Consider the following 23,161-nt stretch of genomic DNA (forward strand, 5'->3'; position numbering starts at 1 on the left):
TACAGGCAGCTGAGGAAGGAGCTCAAAAATGGTCTGAGGAGTGCCAGGAGGGGGCACAAAAAAGGCTTGGCAGGAAGGATTAGGGAGAATCCAAAGGCATTTTACGCGTATGTGAGGAATAAAAGAATGATCAAAGAAAGAGTAGGGCCGATCAGGGATAGCATAGGGAACTTGTGTATAGAATTTGAGGAAGTAGGGGAAGCCCTAAATGAGTTTTTACTTCTGTCTTTACTGAAGAAAAGGACCTTGTAGTGAATGAAACCATTGAGGAGCAGGTAGATAAAGATTGAGGAAGCTGATGTGTTGAAAATTTTGACAAACATTAAGATTGACAAGTCGCCAGGGCCAGACCAGATTTGTCCTCAGCTGCTTTGGGAAGTGAGAAATGTGATTGCTTCACCACTTGCGAAGATCTTTGCATCCTCGCCCTCCACCAGAGTCATACCTGAGGACTGAAGGGAGGCAAATGTAATACCTCTCTTCAAGAAAGGAAAAAGGGAAATCCCCGGCAATTACAGACCAGTCAGTCTCACGTCTGTCGTCTGCAAGGTGTTAGAAAGAATTCTGAGGGATAGGATTTATGACCATCTGGAAGAGCATGGCTTGATTAAAAGCAGTCAGCACAGCTTTGTGAGGGGCAGGTCATGCCTCACAAATCTTATTGAGTTCTTTGAGGATGTTACTAGACAGGTTGATGAGGGTCGAGCGGTGGATGTTGTGTATATGGACTTCAGTAAGGCATTTGATAAGGTTCCCCATGGTAGGCTCATTCAGGAGGTCAGGAGGAATGGGATACAGGGAAATTTAGCTGTCTGGATACAGAATTGGCTGGTCGACAGAAGACAGTGAGTGATAGTGGAAGGAAAATATTCTGCCTGGAAGTCAGTGGTGAGTGGTGTTCTACAGGGCTCTGTTCTTGGGCCTCTATTCTTTTTAATTTTTATTAATGACTTGGATGAGGAGATTTAAGGATGGGGTTAGCAAGTTTGCAGACGACACAAAGGTTGGAGGTGTCGTTGACAGTATTGAGGACTGTTGTAGGCTGCAGCGTGACATTGACAGGATGCAGAGATGGGCTGAGAGGTGGCAGATGAAGTTCAACCTGGATAAATGCGAAGTGATGCATTTTGGAAGGTCAAACTTGAGTACAGGATTAAAGAAAGGATTCTTGGCAGTGTGGAGGAACAGCAGGATCTTGGTGTGAAGGTACATAGATCCCTTAAAATTGCCACCCAGGTGGACAGGGTTGTTAAGAAAGCATATGGTGTTTTGTTTATTAACAGGGGGATTGAGTTTCATTAACAGGGGGATTGAGTTTAAGAGCCATGAGATCTTGTTGCAGCTCTATAAAACTTTGGTTAGACCGCACTTGGAATACTGTGTCCAGTTCTGGTTGCCCTATTATAGGAAAGATGTGGATGTTTTGGAGATAGTTCAGAGGAGGTTTACCAGGATGCTGCATGGAATGGAGGGCTTATCTTACGAAGAGAGGTTGACTGAGCTTGGACTTTTTTCATTGGAAAAAAGAAGGAAGAGAGGGGACCTAATTGAGGTGTACAAGATAATGAGAGGCATGGATAGAGTTGATAGCCAGAAACTTTTTCCCGGGGCAGAAATTGTTAACAGTTTAAAGCTGTTTGGTGGAAAGTATAGAGGGGATGTCAGAGGTGGGTTCTTTATGCAGAGAGTTGTGAGAGCATGGAATGTGTTGCCAGCAGCAGTTGTGGAAGTGAGATCATTGGGGATATTTAAGAGCCAGCTGGACATGCATGTGGTCACAGAAATTTGAGAGTTCATACATTAGGTTTACCTCACATGAGGATCAATGGTCGGCACAACATCGTGGGCTGAAGGGCCTGTTCTGTGCTGTACTGTTCTATGTTCTATATTAATTGAAAGCATTGTTTAAAAGCTCTTGACAATCCTGTTTAAATAAGAATTAATAGAAAGTTTGCAAAAATTATTGTAAATGGGCCCTAATTTAACAAACAAATTTTCAATTAGTGAATTGTTTCTTATTGGTTTACAGTTGGAAACTTTAGTCATGGGCTGTTTTTGAAAAACATTTATACCCCCTGTATATGGCATGAGGGTATCACCAGCTGGGTTGTACTCATCCCTAATCACCCAGAGGGCAGTTAAGAGTCAGCCACATTTCTGTAGGTCTGGAGTCACACGTGTGCCAGACTGGGTAAGGATGGCAGTTTCCTTACCTAAACAGCATTTGTGATTCAGATAGGCTTTTTCCCCCAACAATGGTTCCATGATCATAATTAAATTCTATGCTTCCAGATTTTTGTGAATTGAAATTCCACCATCTGAGATTGGGATTTGAATGCAGGTCCCACGTATACTATGTGTGTTTCTGGATTAATAGTCTAATGATAATACCACAAGGCCATCACCTCTCTTATTTTTGCAGTCCATTAAAATATAGGCATTTTCACAACACAAATCCAACAATTAGAATCAAGATTTGGAGGTGCCGGTGTTGGACTGGGGTGCACAAAGTTAAAAATCACACAACACCAGGTCATAGTCCAACAGGTTTAATTGAAAGTACTAGCTTTCAGAGTGCTGCTCCACAACCACCTGGTGAAGGAGCAGTGCTCCGAAAGCTAGTGCTTCCAATTAAACCTCGTTGATTATAACCTGGTGTTGTATGATTTTTAAATTAGAATCAAACGGCGTTGATATTGAGTAATCATTTGTAAGTATGAAGTGGGTTTACCACTATACTTTTACTTGGACAATTGTTCTAAATTTTTGAAAGAATTGTTAGGGAATACACATCCGACTATCTCTGTTGGTTACATTAATGAGCAACCAATCAGCAGTGGGCGTTCCATGCCGGGTCAGTTTCTGACAGCATTTTATTTAGTATTAAAGTAAGGTGCAGTGGTATTTCTCAGATGGGCATTTAAGCCACTAAAGGAACTGATATGCCTGGTCAGATGATGAAGAGATTATTTATTCAGTGTTGCAAATGAAGCGGCTGCCTGCTCAAGGAATTTAAATCAATAAAAAGCACTATATCTTCAATTTATTCAGTTTTCCATTTTGCTACAGATTATTCTGCATCCTTTTGCCATGTGTCAGTACAACACAAATAATGTATTTTCTCCATCTGCATGGTGGATTATGTATTCACTGAAAATGCAATGGATATTTAAGTGGGAGGGCTTTGGCATAACCATCTCCTTCCTAAATTCCGATGTTCATCCATTAGGAAGATCAAGAGATTTTTTTTGCCTGTGCTGAATTATCTCACCTTACCAGGACTGTGCCCCAGGTAAAGAAGGAGAAATACCAAAAACTTTCCATTTTGGAAAAGTGCCAGATGATAACTGATAAATGCAGAACTGTATTTGAAATTATTGTCTTAAGGAGAGGAGGGAAAAATCTAGCAGTGAAATGTGGTGGAAAATCAATTGTATTTGTTGATATGTGGTGCGTGTGTGGGTTACGGTATTCACATTAAAAAGAATATTACAATCAAGTGAAAACAACAAATGCTGGAGATCACAGCGGGTCAGACTGCATCCATGGAAAGAGCGCAAGCTAATGTTTTGAGTCTAGATGATTCTTCATCAAGTACAATTAAGTGCCCTAGATTTCCTCTCTCACATGCTTACAGAAACAAAACAATCTGGGTGGTAATTGAGGCAGCTCTGGCTTCTTGCCTGTTTTTGTTCATCCGAATTTTCTTTGTGTTCGAGACTCAGTATTTATTTGTTAGAAATGAAGGAAATAAATATGGTATTTCCTCACCATATGCTTCTTGGTAAAGGTGGGTGCAAGGGATGGCTGTGGGAAAGGGACACTTACGATTTAAAGTCCTTTTTCCTGTTGTAAACATCACTCTGGTTTAAAATCAGGTGTTTTTTTCCTTATTTTTGAAACTGGTGACATAGTCAACCTGCTTACCTTGCCATGAGGTGTGCTGTGCAGTTTCCACACCTGAGGCCAGTGCAGTAGCTCCTGTCCAAAATAAATAAATCCTCCTTCCCTAGAATCTAGGCTCAAATATGATGTGTACAGAAGTCAGTTCTCACTGAGGAGTTGTGGCAGAGAATAAATTGGATGCCTGACATTCATCAGCTGGTGCAGGAACTAGCAGAAACCCAATGGAGTAAAGCTAACCTTGTTTATTTTTTGGAATCCACATGACAGTAGATATGAGGCTGCAAAAAGGCAAAGCTCTAAGCTATTGTGATATCAAAAACAATGTGAATTATTATATTCTATTTGCAAGGTACAGTGCAGGTCCAGCATTGATTAGTCATCTCTGCTTGATGTGAGAGCAGACTTCTAGATGTTTAGACTGGTCACAATAGAGCAGTACAGAAATTGACATATTGGCGATTTCTACAAGAGGTTAAAATAGTTCTTGTTTGTAATCCATCATCTTGGGGAATATGATGTTAATTGCATTCTGTATTTCATTGCACATGCAAATCCCTTCACAAGAGGTCAGAGCTAATTCCATTCTTGACAATGAAAACATGGGACTCTGACTTTTTGGAGGTGAATATTGGTCAAACTATTAATGTATTATTTTAAAATTCATTTTAAAGCTTTTTTTTTGAGACGGTAGAAGCATTAAGCTATGAATTAACACGATTAACGCAGTGGCCAAAGAAACTTCGTAAGAGCTTGTTAATGCAATCATACGGCTCAATGCTGACAATTATGTTTAAATACGGCTGGATTAATGATGAAAGAGCTTTCACTTTCAACACCACAAAAGTATTGGATAAACTCAAAAGGTCAGGCAGCATCTTTAAAGAGAGAGCGAAGTAGTTAATATTTCGAATATGACTTCTTCAGAGTGTTTATTTTTGTAGTGTCAGACTGTATTTGTGACATTCTGCTTCAGGCAATTTTACTGCTGGAACTAGGGTCGGTGATAAAAGAGCACAGCTTGAATGCATGCTTGAGGTTCTGCTAAACTAGAATATTAAGAAGAAACATCTTAACACGACAAAAGAGTGAATAGTAATGTTGCAACAATCTAGGAAGTCCTGGCCACTTCTCGGATGCCACTTTTTCGCTGGGCTTAAAGCGCTCACATCAGAGACTCCTCTAACTAAAGTGAACCCCTTGGATTCAGTATCCTGGGGTGAAAGGTTTCTGCTGTTATTACACGCGGTGAGCCTCAAATCGAGGTTAAGGTTCCACCGCACCTTAAGGAAGTGTTCTATATTCCACAAATCCCACCAGGAGGCGTTCGAGCACAAAAACGCTGCTTATTTTGAAACTGCAATGTAATGAAGTTGAATAGTTTTTTTTGTCAGCTGTGCTGTGTAAGATAGTCATGGTCATTCAGATTTCTGTTGATTGAATCTGTGCCTGACAGTGGCTGGATTTGGTGCAAGCCTAAGAGAGCAGTGATAAATAGCAGCACGGTGGCTCAGTGGGCAACACTGCAGCCTCACAGTGACCCAGGTTCGATTCCAACCTCTGCTGCCTGTCTGTATGGGAGTTTGTACAGGTTTCCATCCACAGTCCAAAGATGTGCAGGTTAGGTGGATCGGCCATGTTAAATTGTCCATAGTGTCCAGGGATGTGCAGGCTAGCTAGATTAGCCATAGGAAATGTAGGGTGACAGGGATGGGTCTGGGTGAGATGCTCTTCGGAGGGTCGGTGTAGACTTGTTGGGCCGACTGGCCTGCTTACACATATAGGAATTCTACAAAATACATTGTAAATAACACGACCCAGGGTGACCACTGGGGCTGTATGTCTCCAACAGACAAGGCAACTGGCTTTTCCAGGGCAAAAGTGAGGACTGCAGATCAGAGTATAGATTAGAATGGTGCTGGAAAAGCACAGCAGGTGAAGCAGCTTCCGAGGAGCAGGAGAATCGACGTTTCGGGCAAAAGCCCTTCATCTGGCTTTTTCAATCGATGGCAGTAATTCAACTCCACACTGCATTAAAGTGCAGCGCCCCTTCCCACATACACTCGGACGGGGAAAAGGTCTATATAATAGCTGGAGGGGGGGAGGTTTCTGAGCCCCTCAGCATATTGAATCTTAAACAAAACCGTGCAGGCTGAAATGTCAGAGTTGGATGAGTCCTTGCCGATGGGCTCGCTGTGTAGTTTCAGCAGGCTGCCGATAGGGGCTGACTGTCTGTCAGTCGCTGCTTTGTCCAATCCCAGCACTGTGCAGAAGGAGAGAGCTCCCCAGCACCACCGCCCATGAAAGATCACACTGACAGCCTCGGCTGATTCAAGAGTTCGCCGCACCGCTACGTAAAGTGGCGTTTGGTACGTGTCGGGCCGATTGTACAAGAGCCAGAACAGACCCAACAGGAGGCGATTGAACCCTCCGTTCATTGCCACGCTTTCAGACCCCGACGCTGCGCATTCATTGCCGGGAAAGCGTTGTGTTCTGATCCAGCGAGTTTCAATTTCCATGAGGTACTGTGGAAATGTTTCCAGTCTGGAACAAGGGTTAATTTTTCACCTAAAAGCGCCGATTATGGGGTGTATAGGCTCCAAAACAACTATTGGTAAGCTTTGCTTTCTTATTGTGGCCAAGAGCAGGGTGTACCCCTGATGCAGTAAATCATGAGCAAAGGGCTGTAGGCAGCTGCTCCTCGGTTGGGGAAGAGCAGCCGAGCTGGGTCCTGGCTGCAGTCTAGGGTTAAGCGGATCGCTCTGCACGGTTAATGTTCACTAACACGATTGGACATGAGGCTGGCTTCTAGAAGCAGTATGTTGTTTGTTTGGTGTACATCTTGTTAAACAACCGCACACCGTGAACTGCATGAACCCGCGCATTTTAAGTGGACACTCTAAGTCTGGCTTTGCACGGAATCAATTGGCACGCAAGCCAAATTTCCATTAGCAGGGAACCTTCCCCATTCTCTCAGCGCCTGCGAGTTATTCCTTGCTCTCCTGCAACACTGGCGATGGGGTCAGAGTTGCTTTAATTTTAATAAGCACCTCTGAAACAATTTGTCTCAAATCAACCGTTTGCAATCTTCCATTTCTCAGCAACTGCTTGACCTGAGTCGGCGGTAGCAATGTTCAAATCCGTGAGCGCCCATATTTCAGCATCAGACTGACCACATGGACAGCGAGGGCAAGGCTGTCTTTGACTTTGTTTACCGAAGCTGGGGCTGAAGAAGCGGCGGGATGTATATCGTCTGAAATACTTCGGCACAAATCCGAGATTGAGAGTCTGGAAACACGCTGGTGAAAATGAACGAGAGAAAGGGAGCAGGCTCTGCCAACGGAACGGAGTGAAGCCCGTCTCATTTAAATGTTTAAATATCCCTTGCAGTTTCAAAGAAGCATGTCACATTACAGGGTAAGATCATCTTACCCGATCAAGTGTACTTCACATCCCAGCAGTGTTTACACTTGCTTTCTCAAGAAAGGTGCGAGCTAGTAGTAAGATTGTCTGTCTGCGTGCACGACGCTGTGCAATATTGTGATCTGAAGTCAATCCTGGCGCCTGCGGCTAATTTGAGAGGCCTTGAGGAAATTAGGTGCGGCGGACAAATGAAGTTTATCGAACCATTGGTTCCCGGGACTGAACTAGGAATAGCAGGCCAGCCAACCGTGGAGAGAATTGGCGACGGCTACAGCCAGCGACATGTTTCCTTTGGGCGTGGCACATCTTGAAGCGGCTTCCCATCTTCCATGGCCGGCACATCTCACAGTGCCCAACCCCTCTCCCACACACACACAGCCGTACACAGAGCCGCTGATTGGAGAATGATCCAACACAGGCCCGCATCTCTCAGCTTGGCCCAAGCTGACGTTCCTACAAAGGCTAGGCGGAGAATCCCTACGGCGTGGAAGCAGGCCCTTCGGCCCATTGAGTCCAGAACGACCCTCTGAAGAACATCTCATCCAGAAACCCCCTCCCCCGAGCAAACTCCGCACAGTCACCCAAGGCTGGGATTGAACCTGGGTGCCTAGCACTGAGAGGCAGTTTAGCTAACCATGAGCTACCCAGATGTGGAGCCAAACAAATCCAAATCAATGAAGCCTTGATCAACACATGATAATATATTCTGCCATCGGGAGATGTCTTCACACTAGCTCCGAGTTGTCCAGACTCCTCTTCCTGGCTTGTTCCATTGCTATTACTAGAATAAATGGCGTTTCTATTTTGTTTTCTTAAAATGATGTTTCTCACGCATTTAGACCAAGTTAGCACAATTTTGATGCAGCTATGTGAAAACAATCTAGATTTTTCATCGCCCAGCCTGTGAGATGTTTGCTGTGGGTTACTAGCACAGATTAGGCAGTAAATCGCTGAGCTTCAAGTGTTGTAGATTTTCCTCACGTTCTGTACGGATAATTCCGGTTTAATCTCAGAATACTGCGGGCAGTAAGAAGCGGCCATTTTCTCTCCAGGGAGCGTTAAGAATTGACATCCATAAAGAGTACGGTTGCCATGAAAACTGCTCACACATAGTTACACCGGAGGCACTCGATCGCCCTTTGTTAGATGGATAAGATCCTGAGGGAATACTTTGGATGCGTCGCTTCGTGTTTGTGTGTGTGTGGGGGGGTTTCTCTTTTGTCTAATTCTGAGAATTGCAGGTTTATTAAGATTGCAGCCAGGAGACGTTGTTATTAAAGTTCCTACTTTTAATGAAAAGATGTCACCTATGGAACTGCAATCATTTCATTGATAAGATTGAAGAGCCTTCAGACAGCCCAGCGGTGCCGAAAGGACAGCAAATGCTTGACTTTTCCAGATCAACTCATATTCAGTGATCGGAACAAAGCTGTGTGTGTGGAAGTGGGTGTGTGCAGGTTAATTTTTCTTGCATCGGTAAATGCCCACGTATAGCGGTTATATTCATAGCTTCTCTGTGTTTTCCCGCCTCCTTTTTGTGTATGAATAAACCTCAGTTGGTCTTACAGCTGCATGGGCTGAAATGGAAATGCTCGCCTTGTGGAGTCGCCTGCTCGCTTACCACTCTCACCTGAACTTCCATCTGCGTGCAGCCAGTGTGTGTAGTCTTGAGGTCTGGGGAGGCAGGCTGTATCATACAGGCCTTTGAGGGACTATGCCACTGACTTCGGAAAGTGGAAGAATACTTGTTGGTCTGCTTGTATAATTGCGTTGTTGTAGTGACAGATTACAGGAAAGATTTGCTGAAATGACGTGATTGTAAAGGAAAGGATGGTAATAACGCGGAAATATTTGCACGTTGTTAATCAGTAAAAGGAAGAACGGTAGAACATGGTATTATCCAATGCCGAACTTCACCCAAATGTGCTTTTTCTGTTTAACTTTCTGGGGATACGCTTTAACTAGATACAAAGCGTATCTCGGACTAGTAGCCAGATAGAAGGACGATGTCCTGTTTGCGCTATTAACCAGTTAGGAGTCTTTCAGAAATAAGAAAAGTTCAAGCATGGGATAAAGCAGTGGATCATTCTGAAATTCTCCCATTTTGGCATTTAGTTGTATCGGAGCAGTTGCATTATATGTCTCTGTTGACACATCAGCCATTCTGACAGAAGAAGCTTCTTCAGAACATCTGTTTCAAAGTTGTTTTTCACTAAATCCCTTCAGTGTGGGTTGGCCCTACTTTCCAGATCTACTTTGAGAAAATGTGCTGCCTGTAAATCGCGCAGATAAAGAACGGGCGGTTACTTCCACTGACAAGTAACAAAACGGAGAAAATTCATTTCAATCGATTTGTCTTTCCCAGTGTAATTATGGTGTTGGCATAATCTTTTATTGTAATCGCTCAGGTCAGTCTATTCAATGACAAACATGGGCCTGTTTGTGTTTGACTTATAGAGTATGTTATTTCTATACGGACTGTAATCTGGATCGGCGTGGTCTTTTACAAGCGCAAGGTGGTAAAGTGCAGCTGTGCAGAAATTATCTTCATTACGGACAATGCTCCCTCCACATCTTTCACTGACACATTTCTAATTAGAAATGGCGGGGTATGGTGATGGGAGCTGACAAACAATCGATATCTGATTTCTACTTTTACACAGGTTAGAAAAAAAAACACTTCGGAGGTGCTCCGTTTTAGCGACAGCCTGATTTGTTTAGGTTTGCAAAGTTATAAACATACATCTAATAACAAAGACAGTGTTTATTCGACCATGTTAATTGTCTCACATGATTAGATGAGCAGGAGCAATGCAGTTATTCTTGCTATTTTAGAAACAGGAAAAACAAACCTCAGGCCAGAGGTGTGTTGGGGGAGAGCTGACGGCCCGTGATTAATTATTAAACATTACCTGCGTAACTCCAGCCATGTCAATGTGCTCAAAGTGTTGTTTCCAGCCCATTGTGTGGACCCGATGGAAATTTCAATGAGACGTTACTCTGAGTATCCAGAGCCTGCGTGTTGAGATTGCTTGCTGTGCACCTTGCTTCCTTTATACACTGCCTGTGTGGCAGTTGCAAATAAAATTGCAAATCGATTGGTTTCCTTGGCAACCTGCATTGCCGTGTTCCAGTATTGTGCTAATCTGCCCTGAATCTCAGCACGCTATTGTGTTTTGGAGAGAGCAAGTCACCAGGGCTGTTTAGACCGGCGCACATAAGGCAAAAGAAGATGCTGCGATAGCTACCACTGTTTTACAAACACATTGATTCAAATACATCGAATTAATTTGCAAGATACAGGGACTGGAACAACAAGGCAGTGCTCCTTTCTTAAGTTTGTTTTGAAAACACGTATGTATTTAATCTGTTAAAACTTCGAATTTGGAACTTGCTTGGTATTATGGCATGTGGCTTTAATGTTATGTCAAATTCGGAAGATTCGGGGACCCCCCCACCACCCCGAAACAACTAGTTGTACATTTCACCTTTGCTAAACACCGATTTTCTCAGTATCCTGGATGAATGTAGTGTTGCATTCTGTCTTCCACAGTGGCAGTTGATACTACCTTACGTGTGGAGTGGAAGGAAGTGAAGTCAGCGGCAGCTCTCTTGCCATTGGGAAACACTACGACCTCTCTAGTACGAAGGCTAGCACACCAGACATCAATAGAGAGCCCGGAAACTGCTGAGGTGCTGCTTTTTTTTCTTTTGGGGTGTACAGTTCTAGAGCAAAAGAAGTAACAATAAAGCCATGATTGCAATACAGCGGTACAGATTTTACATTTTTGCCTGACAAATCATAATTTCTCTATAGTCTCTATTGTGGAGGAACCTGAGGAATCAGATGCTTAAATTATTTGAAAAGTTTTTGGAAAGCTTGATTTAAATGTTAAAAATCTAAATAATTGACATCAATCTTTAACTAAAAGAGATTTCCTTTTGAAGTATTTTCTAGTTTGACTTTTCTGTTAGGATGCATGGACTGGCAGTTGAACGACAAAATGGATGGTCGTGGATTCTAGTTTTGGAATGGAAGACAATCTTTTCAGAATTTTCTATTTATTAATTTAAAGGCATCTCTTTGGATATCAGCAGCCAATCATTATGAGCATATTTTGAAATACTGAGCCAGTCTGACTAAACTTTCACCTTGTATAGTGAAAAATCTACACACTGTGTCAAACACAATAATATGTAAAAAGCTTGGCAGCAGGGTTTCTCATACAGTTTTACTAGTTGGTTCAGATTATGGCTAATTGAATAACTGGAGATAAATGAACATACTTATCACAATTTTACTAATAAACCTAATTTTCTAACACTAATATACACATAGTTTGTGAGTTTTATCCATTTTAAAAAATTCTGAATGTTGCTGTTCTAGAGGTGTCTAATTTTGAGTTTCATAATTGTTCTATGATCTCAATATTTAGATCTAGAAATGCAAATTCATGTGACTAACATCTAACAGATGCGCTGATAATAATCAACATAATAACCGATTATGCAAACTCCCAACATCTCACTCATATGTTCCATTAAGGCTAATTCTTGTTGCCATCCTGTACCTCAGCATTGTTTTTTGTTGAATCAATGTATAATTGATCTTATTCTAAGAGAGCAAGCCCAGAACATTTTGATTTTTTTTTGTTTTTCTGTGTAACCCATTATTTACTGTGACACTTCTTTTGTGAATAGAAAAACCTTCCTGTGTCCTTAGAACTTCAGAGAGCACCTCAGCTAACTTCGGTAATTATTTCAGTTCTAGGTAGCTGTTCTTAATATAGTTTCTATTTATCTTTCCATTTTATAAGTCCAATAGATATCTATAAAGAAGAGACAATTTTCAGCAGGGATTCTTGATTCCTTTGGTAACATACTGATTTGAAGTTACTCTTCATTCTCTCTTAATGCAGTTAAGAGAGAATGCCTAAAATGAATTTTTTTTTATGAGTACATTCTCCACAATTCTTGAAATTCCCAACAAAATCAAGAATTTTGTGTCTGTGTTGATTGAAGAATACCTTGAAAAGGGAGCACGTTCTCATTTTCGGGTTTCATCGTTGGCAGACAAGGCAATTCGAGGCACCACCGAACCAATCATAACAATGGCTCAGAAATTGTAGTGGCAAGTGGACAAATGGCACCTGTTTTAATGTGCTTGAGGCCTTAAGGCATAGGAGCAAAAGCAGGCCATTCAATCCATTGAGTTTGTTCTGCCTTTCAATTGATATTTTGGTTGATCAGATAATCTTCAACCCACTTTCTTGTAATATCGCCATATTCCCGATTTTATTTGACTGATGAAATATCTGTTTTCCTCAGTCTTGAATATTCTTTATGATCCAGCTTTGACAGCTCTTTGTGGCAAAGGATTCTACAGATTCACTGTCCTCTGAGAGAATAAATTTCTCCTCACTTCCATCTTAAATTTGCAACCCCTACTTAATGATATTTTGCAGGGCTGGTTGCTGCAAGTGCAGGATGGCAATAGTATAGTGTCTGGGATCCAGGAAAGGAAATTTATTTCCATAATCAACAAGATTGAAGGATTATGAAATTAACAGCATAAGGTCTGAACAAGAAAGTGTGAGAATGGTAAATTCAAAGGTACATGGAGAAAAACAAGTGGTTGAATTAAAAGAGAACAGAAGAGGCAGAAATCTTTTTTTTAAAGAATTAATAATAAAAATTTTAGCAACAATTAAACCAGAAAGCAAAAGACTCTGCATATGTAATAGTTCATTTTCAGTACTCAAAGAGTTGATCTGCAGGAATTAACATGCATCGCATTATTAAACTTGTACTTGAAATAAACTTGGCATAAAAATTAAAGGAATTCCATAATATTCAATGCATTTGATTGGAGACTTGGCAGGGTGATGATTTTTCTTGTGAAACAAAAGGCACAGCCAGGATAGCTGTGCCATTTGAACCTCAAATACGGAGAGCACAATAACTTTGCAGTTAAAGTTGCTATTCTTGACTCATTGTATTTTAGCCCCTCTTCATAAAGCTACTTGAACTCTGGGTCAAAATGTGACAATTATCAACTTCCTACACCAACTTCAGTGGCTGCATTCAACAAAATTGATTTTTATGCAAAGATAACTTGAGTTAATGTTCTTTTTCACTCTTTGCCAATAAATTTGTGGACTGAATTGACTTCCCATTATAGAATTAGACTAAGTGTCATTCCATTGTGATTATAAAATGAGTTGAAAATACGTTCCATTGGTTTATCTCCCCAAGAAGTGATGGTGAGAAATGAACCCCCCCTTAGAGTCGTTTCCTCTATCTAATGAGCTTTTTTTGTTTAGTTAGAATCAATTGAGCTGAATGAAGAAATGTTTCTTCTTACAATAGTAATATATTTAATTTTTTTATTGTATTTCATGACCAGTTAGCAAACTTTAACATTAGAGACAATAAGGAATGGTGGGAAAGTGGAAATACTTAACTTTTTTTAATTAACAATTTCTAATAAGGCACAGCAAATAAAAGATGATAAAGGCAATGAGCTGGAAACCTACATAGCAGTAATGTTTTAGTACTTATTGTTTTACATTTTAAAATTTTATTCATGCAATAATACATAACATCATTGGTGTAACTTTGCAGAGTGTGAGATGATGAGTTTAAAATTGCTCAAGGCATACAAATTCCTTGGAAATGACAGAACTGTAAGAAAGGGTGAATATTTCATATTTCAGCTGGCCATATTAAAAAGACACAATCTAACAAAGAAAATCACGGAACCTTTCTCATTGTATTGGACCGTGATATTAACATATCTGCATTACGTGGTTCCTATAAAAATCTATCTGAGATTTAGAAATATCTTGAAAGCCTAGGGGAGTTGGGACTCATGTGGAAAACAGATCCTTTGGGACTGAAAAGATGATTCTTGCAAATGAGCTGCAGAATAAACAAGCACAGAATGTGTTTAAATGTTGGTGGATTGCATGCAGATGTTAGATTGCAGCACCTTTTAGATTTTTAAAAATAAATTTGTTATCTCTGTAAAATTCAGCTATATTAGAACCGATTATCACGAGTGTCTACAGAAAGGAATACATTTTGAATGCATCGCTTTTAATATTCTAAGTGCAGCTTTGATTTAGAAAATCTATAAATTGGATCTATTTTTATATGTAGTCAAGAAATTACTTGTTAGATAACTTGGGGAACAATAATGAAGAAATAAAAATTAAACAGCAATGGAAAAAGTGTTGAATGCATCATCCAGCTAGCTCAGTAATTTACTATTAAGATATTTCCTCCTCTGAAGTCTGATCACTGTTTGCTTATGATTCGACGGGTCTGGTCCCTTGCACAGATGTTGAACTGAAACACTGGACATTTGTAGGCTGCTTGATCATGATTATTAGGGTTGAAATCAGATAAGTTCCATCCCCCCCCCACCTAATATACTAGTGTACCATTTCCATAAATAGTCACCGAATACCTTTATTTTAACACATCGTTCTTATCTCTGGTCCGAATCAGGAACAAGAAGTTCTGATTTAGGGTTGCACCAGTTGTCTCTAGCTAAGATCAACTAATTTAGCAGACTAAGATCTGTATTATTCAGTTTCATACTGGATAGTACATTTACCCATTGGTTTTGTACTGAGCTGACAAGATTGTAGCATTTTTTCTATGCAGTAGAAGAACTGTTCTGCTATTCATTGCTTAGCCAGTGGGTGGCTCCTTAAACAACAATTTGTGGAGCATAGCAACTGCAATACATTTTACAATAATGCTGGATTATGTCTTATAACATTAGGATTTAGACAAGGTGCTTTTCAAATAGTGTTCGTCTCCTCCCTTTCAGTTTTACATTTCAAACAAGAAGCCAGGGCTAATAAGTAGATGCAATTCACAATTAGATGTCTGACTGGTAAGACCAGAAGACAAGAAAATATAGGAGCAGATTTAGGCCATTTGACCCATAGAGTCTGCTCCATCATTTGATCATGGCTGATATGTTTCTCAATCCCATTCTCCCATCTTTTCCCCCTTCCCACTACCTTAAAACCCCTTACTATTCAAGAGCCTATCTACCTCTGACTTAAATACACTCCATGAGTCGGGCTCCACAGCTTTCTATGGCAATGAGTTTCACAGATTAGCTACCCTCTGGCTGAAGAGGTTTCTCCTCATCTCAGTTCTAAAGAGTCTCCCTTCACTCTGAGGCTATGCCCTCGAGTGATAGTCTCTCCTACTATTGGAAACACCTTCTTCACATTCATTCTAACCAGGGACCTCAGTGTTCCATAAGTTTCACTGAGATTCTTCCTCATTCTTCTAAACTCCATTGAGTACTGTCCTAGAGTCCTGAACTGCTCCTCATATGACAAGCTCTTCATCCCTGGGATCATTCTTGTAAACTTCTCCTGAACTCCCTCCAAGGCCAGCTCATCCTTCCTTAGATACAGGACCCAAAACTGCTCACAGTATTCTAAATGTCATCTGACTAGAGCCTTACACAGCCTCAGCAGTGCATTTCTGCCCTTACATTCTAGTCCTCACAAAATGAATGTTAACATTCATTTGCCTTCCTAACTGCCACCTGAACTCGTATTCTAAATCTTAAGGCAATCTTGAACTAGGACTTCTAATGCTTCAGATTTCTGAAGCCTCTCCTTGGTTAGAAAATAGACTATGCCTCTATTCTTCCTACCAAATTGCATAACCCGACACTTTCCCATATCTTCCATTTCTTTGCCATCTCCAAGTCTGTCCAAGTCCTCCTGCAGCCTCCCCACTTCCAAAACACAACCTGTCCCTCCCCTATCTTTGTGTCATCTGCAAACTCATCAGTGAGGCTCTCAGTTTCTTTGATCAGATCATTAGTCTTTATCATGAACGGTCCTAACACTGATCACTGTGAACTCCACGAGCCACCAACAGCCAACCTGACAAAGACCCCTTTATTTTAGATCAGAGTGGTGCTGGAAAAGCACAGCAAGTCAGGCAGCATCCGAGGAGCAGGAAAATGGATGTTTTGGGCAAAAGCCCTTCATCAGGAATAGACTGATTCCATTAGGAATACTCTATTCCTGATGAAGGGCTTTTGCCCGATATGTCGATTTTCCTGCTTCTCGGATGCTGCCTGACCTACTGTGCTTTTCCAGCACCACACTGATCGAAACTCTGGTTTTCAGTATCTGCAGCCCTCACCTTTGCCTCGTTGATTTCAACCTTACTGCGAATCCTCTTGCAAGGATGCCTCTATTCCTGATGAAGGGCTTTTGCCCGAAACGTCGATTTTCCTGCTCCTCAGATGCTGCCTGACCTGCTGTGCTTTTCCAGCACCACTCCGATCTAAACTCTGGTTTCCAGCATCTGCAGTCATCACTTTCGACTAAAGACCCTTTATCCCCACTATTTGCCTTTTGCCAGGCAGCCAATCCTCTATCCATGCCAGTACCTTGCTCCTAACACCATGGGCCCTTATCTTATTTAGCAGCCTCCTGTGTGGCACCTTGCCAAAAGCCATCTAGAAATCCAAATAGAGACATAGAGATGTACAGCATGGAAACAGACCCTTCGGTCCAACCCGTCCATGCCGACCAGATATCCCAACCCAATCTAGTCCCACCTGCCAGCACCCAGCCCATATCCCTCCAAACCCTTCCTATTCATATACCCAATCAGATGCCTTTTAAATGTTGCAATTGTACCAGCCTCCACTACTTCCTCTGGCAGCTCATTCCATACATGTACCATCCTCTGTGTGAAACAGTTTCCCCTCAGGTCTCTTTTATATCTTTCCTCACTCACCCTAAACCTACACCCTCTCGTTCTGGACTCCCCCACCCCTCAGGAAGTGACTTTGTCTATTTATCCTATCTATGCCCCTCATGTTTTTATCAACCTCTGTAAGGTAACCCCTCAGCCTCCGATGCTCCAGGGAAAACAGCCACACCGTATTCAACCTCTCCCTATAGCTCAAATCCTCCAACCCTGGCAACCTCCTTGTAAATCTTTTCTGAACCCTTTCAACTTTCACAACATCCTTCCAATAGGAAGGAGACCAGAATTGCACACAATATTCCAAAAGTGGCCTAACCAATGTCTTGTACAGCCACAACATGACCTCCCGACTCCTGTACTCAATACTCTGACCATAAAGGAAAGCATACCAAATGCCTTCTTCACTATCCTATGTATCTGCAATTCCACTTTCAAGGAGCTATGAACCTGTACCCCAAGGTCTCTTTGTTCAGCGACACTCCCTAGGACCTTGGTGTATAAGTCTTGCTAAGATTTGCTTTCCCAAAATGCAGCACCTCACTTTTATCTAAATTAAACTCCATCTGCTACTTCTCAGCCCATTGGTCCATCTGATCAAGATCTCATTGTAATCTGAGGTATTACTGTCCACTACACCTCCAATTTTGGTGTCACCTGGAAACTTACTGACTTCCAAAGCATTTATATAAATGATGAAAAATAGTGGACTCAGCACGGATCCTTGTGGCACCCCACTGGTCACAGGCCTCCAGTCTGAAACCCTCTGTGTTCTACCTTTGAGCCAGTTTTGTATCCAAGTGGCTAGTTCTCACTGTATTCCATGAGATCTAACCTTGCTTACCAGTCTCCCATAGGGAACCTTGTCAAACGCCTTACTAACGTCCATATAGATCACGTCCTACAGTTCTGCCATCATCAATCCTCTTTGTTACTTTTTCAAAAAACTAAATCAAGTTTGTGAAACATGATTTCCCATGCACAAAGCCATGTTCACTCTCCCTTATTGGTCCTTGCCTTTCCAAATACATGTGCATCCTGTCCCTCAGGATTCCCTCCAACAACTTGCCCACTACTGTCATCAGGCTCACTGGTCTATAGTTCCCTGGCTTGTCTTTCTTAAACAGTGGCACCATGTTAGCCAACCTCCAGTGTTCCGGCACCTCATCTGTGACTATCAATGATACAAATATCTCAACAAGGGGCCCAGCAATCACTTCCCTAGCTTCCCACAGAATTCTAGGGTACACTTGATCAGGTCCTGGGGATTTATCCACTTTTATGCATTTCAAGCACTTACTCCTCTGTAATATGGACATTTTTCAAAATGTCACCATCTATTTCCTCAAATTCTATATCTTCCATGTCCTTTTCCACAGTAAACACTGATGCAAAATACTCGTTTAGTATCTCCCCCATCTCCTGTGGCTCTACACAAAGGCCACCTTGCTGATCTTTGAAGGGCCCTATTCTCTCCCTAGTGACCCTTGTGTCCTTAATGGATTTGTAAAAACACTTTGGATTCTCTTTAACTCTATTTGCCAAAGCTATCTCATGTCCCCTTTTTGCCCTGCTAATTTCCCTCTTAAGTATACTCCTACTGCTTTTATACTGTTCTAAGGATTAATTTAGAGTCATAGAGTCATAGAGATGTACAGCATGGAAACAGACATAGAACTAAAATATAGAACATTACAGCGCAGTACAGGCTCTTCGGCCCTCGATGTGCGCCCCCTGTCATACTAATCTGAAGTCCATCCCACCTACACTATTCCATGTATGTCCATATGCCTATCGAATGATGACTTAAATGCACGTAAACTTGGCGAATCTACTGCCGTTGCAAATAAAGCATTCCATACCCTTACTACTCTCTAAGCCACCCTTCTACGCCCTCATCCAGGTCATTTATAAAAATGACGAACAGCAGTGGACCCATCACCGACCCTTGCGGTACGCCGCTAGTAACTGGACACCAAGATGAACATGTTCCATCAACTACAACCCTCTGTTTTCTTTCAGCAAGCCAATTACTGACCCAAACTGCTATGTCCCCCGAAATGTCGATTTTGCTGCTCGTGGGATGCTGCCTGAATTGCTGTGCTCTTCCAGCACCACTGATCCAGAATCTGGTTTCCAGCATCTGCAGTCATTGTTTTTATCTCTATGTCTCCCATAGTCCCATTCCTCCGCATTTTATATAATAGCCTACTGTGGGGAACCTTATCGAATGCCTTGCTGAAATCCATATACACCACATCAACCGGTTTACTCTCATCTACCTGTTTGGTCACTTTGTCAAAAAACTCAATAAGATTCGTTAGGCATGACCTACTCTTCACAAAACCGTGCTGACCTGTCCATGATCAGATTATTCTTTTCTAGATGGTTATAAATCCTATCTCTTATAACCTTTTCCAACACTTTACCAACAACTGAAGTGAAACCCACTGGTCTGTAATTACCAGGGTTGTCTCTACTACCCTTTTTGAACAAGGGAACCACATTTGCTATCCTCCAGTCCTCAGGCACTATTCTTGTAGACAATGATGATTTGAAGATCAATGCCAAAGGCTCGGCAATCTCTTCCCTTGCTTCCCAGAGGATCCTAGGATAGATCCCATCCGGCCCAGGGGACTTGTCTATTTTCACACTCTGCAGTATTTCTAATACCTCTTCCTTGTGAACCTCAATCTCTTCTAGTCTAGATGCAAGTATCTCTGTATCTTCCTCGCCAACATTTTCATTTTCTATAGTGAACACTGTCGAAAAATATTTATTTAGTGCTTCCTCTATCTCCTCTGACTCCACACACAACTTCCCACTATTATCCTTGATTGGCCCTAATTTAACTCTCGTCATTCTTTTATTCCTGACATACCTATGGAAAGCCTTAGGGTTAACCCTGATCCTATCTGCCAACCCTTCGATCCAACCCATCCATGCCGATCAGATATCCCAACCCAATCTAGTCCCACATGCCAGCACCCGGCCCATATCCCTCCAAACCCTTCCTATTCATATACCCATCCAAATGCCTCTTAAATGTTGCAATTGTATCAGCCTCCACCACATCCTCTGGCAGCTCATTCCATACACGTACCACCCTTAGGTCTCTTTTATATCTTTCCCCTCTCACTCTAAACCTATGCCCTCTAGTTCTGGATTCCCCCATCCCAGGGAAAAGACTTTGCCTATTTATCCTATCCATGCCCCTCATAATTTTGTAAACCTCTATAAGGTCACCCCTTAGCCTCCGACGCTCCAGGGAAAACAGCCCCAGCCTATTCAGCCTCTTCCTGTAGCTCAGATCCTCCAACCCTGGTGACATCCTTGTAAATCTTTTCTGAACCCTTTCAAGTTTCACAACATCTTTCCGATAGGAAGGAGACCAGAATTGCGCGCAATATTCCAACAGTGCCCTAACCAATGTCCTGTACAGCCGCAACATGATCTCCCAACTCCTGTACTCAGTACTCTGACCAATAACAGAAAGCATACCAAATGCCTTCTTCACTATCCTATCTATCTGCGACTGCACTTTCAAGGAGCTATGAACTTGCACTCTAAGGTCTCTTTGTTCAGCAACACTCCCTAGGACCTCACCATTAAGTGTATAAATCCTGCTAAGATTTGCTTTCCCAAAATGCAGCACCTCACATTTACCTGAATTAAAGTCCATCTGCCACTTCTCAGCCCATTGGCCCATCTGGTCCAGATCCTGTTGTAACCTGAGGTAACCCTCTTCGCTGTCCACTATGCCTCCAATTTTGGTGTCATCTGCAAAATTACTAACTGTACCTTTTATGCTCGCATCCAAATCATTTATGTAAATGACAGAAAGTAGAGGGCCCAGCACCAATCCTTGTGGCACTCCACTGGTCACAGGCCTCCAGTCTGAAAAGCAACCCCCCACCACCACCCTCTGTCTTTTACCTTTGAGCCAGTTCACTATATGTAAATAGTTAATTCTATTTTATCTTTATTGCTTTTGCATAAAACACTTTTATTTTATTTTTAAACCTGAATCTGCAGCATTGCATGTTATATTTCAGTAAAAGGCCGCCTTGTTAAAAAAGCCAAAAAAAGACAAAATATGATCTGTCAAGCCAGATTTAAATAATAATATTAGTTTATAGCATAACAATATCACCTCTAATTCAACCAAAATAACCATAACTTTTGTAATCACAGAGTGAAACTTTTCATCCCTTGTAACATGCTATCTGTACTCTTAGAATGATAACTTTTCTGCAATGTGATGTCCTTTCTATCATTGTCCACAGTATCTGGCAGTGGCCTGACCAGTGACTTATAAAGTTCTAGCCTTATGTTTATACTTATATTATATTCCTCGTTTATAAATCCAAGTATCTTAAATTATTTTGTGCATATGGACGCAATGACTCCCTGAACATTAACCCTTTGCTGATCAAATTGTGCTGGTTTTAATCATAAAACTTCTAATTTTCAATCATAAAATTGTAAGTCAAAATGTTACAAATTGATTTTTAGTTCTCTTCCATGCATAGTCCCAGCCAACGTCCCCCCACCCCATTGTTTTTTCTAGCTCGAGCTATTTGCTGTGCTGTTGCCACAAGAAAAAAGTGCAAAGATTTTGTCCTTCATTTCTCAAATAGCTTGGGAGTATGTTTTGGATAATGGTTTTGAAAGATCTTGAAGCATTGAAAAAATAACAAGTGATAGGTTTGATAGTTAGATTGCAAAAGAGTGATGAGATAGAAGAGGAGGACAGACAGCCTAGGAATGCAAAGAGTATTGGATAGAAATAACCTGCACTAGTTCCTGTCCTGGGTAGAAGTCTTGCAGAAACAGAATCAGTTATCTCATCCAGACAGAAGCCCAAGTTTACAAGGAAGCCTCTATTGAGGTGTATCAACTGTCAGTGAAGGCATGTAGAAAATTCAACTGCATGCATGACCATTGATACTGAAGATTATCTCTGTAATGGACAGTTTCGGGCACCTTTAGGAAATATAACAAGAACCAAGTACTTTACCTTAGCACTATTCATGAAAGAAGAGTTTGAAAACGTGTATTGTTGTGCAACTATTTATACTTCAGCAAAAAATAATCACAATAAACAGCAGAACAAGGTTTTCTTCCAAACACCCTTTATATTATGATTGGGTATCCTTCCTTTTTCTGTATAAATGCAGTCTTCGATTAACACAATTTGGATCAATGTAGTTTCACCTTATCATGTTTTTTTACTTTACTATCCATCATTCCAATAGTGCGTGCCTGATTCCCAATAATGCAGTTCTTTCTCCACCCCAGCAACTTGGAAGGATAAATTAGTGTGTAAATTCAGCATTCCTACACAAGTTCTTGTTTGTTCAGCTTATTTTGACTGTTGCCTGCCTGTGACATCTCCATGTATCAGGGATCCTAAGCATTCTAGCTGTAAGAGAAAAGAAATGTGGCTAAGAAAAACAGGAAATAAAACCATAGAGCAGTTGGTTAGATGTGCTGTCTAGACTTGAACATGATGTGTGAACATGGATATCCAAAGAGCTTTGGATCTCACTGATCTGACTTTGGACACACACAGTTTGATGTAATGCTGAGAAATTAGAGCGAGCAGCAGAAATGTAACTTGGTTAAGTGTGATTCAAAAAATCGTGTACATCCTAAGCAGTGGAAAATTTGGAAAAACTTTTGGGACACTGTTTTGAACAGGAAAATCAAAGTAATGTACTGCTTGTATTCAGGTTAGTTGACTCAACATTGGGTATTCTTCATGAGCAAGGACACTCAATCCTCCACATTCAGAGCAGCATAAGAGCAATCTGGTGCCCTGTAATGTTTAATTTCCAGAACTGTGGATGATTTGTATGATGATCCACAGCTCTCTACCTCCAGATAAGCAATCTTGTACATGAGACAAGAAACATTTTAAAAATTTTCATTTTGCATATTGTCATGTCTATTTTGGTGGTTTATATTGACCTTGTGCTTCCATTCTATACTTCTTTGACATTCCAAGAATGTAACCCAAACATTTACATGGGTTTCTATGGGAATACGTGGTTTCAAATAACACTGTTTC

At 41.3% G+C, this 23,161-nt stretch overlaps 1 protein-coding gene across 7 annotated transcripts in view; it reads left to right on the forward strand.

Moving 5' to 3' along the window:
- The first annotated feature begins 4,701 nt into the window (after positions 1-4,701).
- Positions 4,702-23,161, forward strand: part of fam131ab (family with sequence similarity 131 member Ab) — a 50,101-nt gene continuing 31,641 nt past the window's right edge. The window contains exons 1-2 of one of the 7 annotated variants that reach the window (XM_043702315.2): positions 4,702-6,272; positions 10,880-11,019. Coding sequence is in view for 2 of the 7 variants with exons in the window: in XM_043702312.2 (XP_043558247.2) it covers positions 6,421-6,517; positions 10,880-11,019 (237 nt within the window). In the remaining 5 variants the exon portion in view is untranslated. The other 6 variants (XM_043702312.2, XM_043702314.2, XM_043702313.2 and 3 more) reach the window with 6 other exon arrangements.

This window comes from Chiloscyllium plagiosum, unplaced genomic scaffold (genome assembly GCF_037043375.1).
Source record: "Chiloscyllium plagiosum isolate Xiang-an unplaced genomic scaffold, Cpla_swu_hap1 HiC_scaffold_13, whole genome shotgun sequence".
Classification (NCBI taxonomy): Eukaryota; Metazoa; Chordata; class Chondrichthyes; order Orectolobiformes; family Hemiscylliidae; genus Chiloscyllium; species Chiloscyllium plagiosum.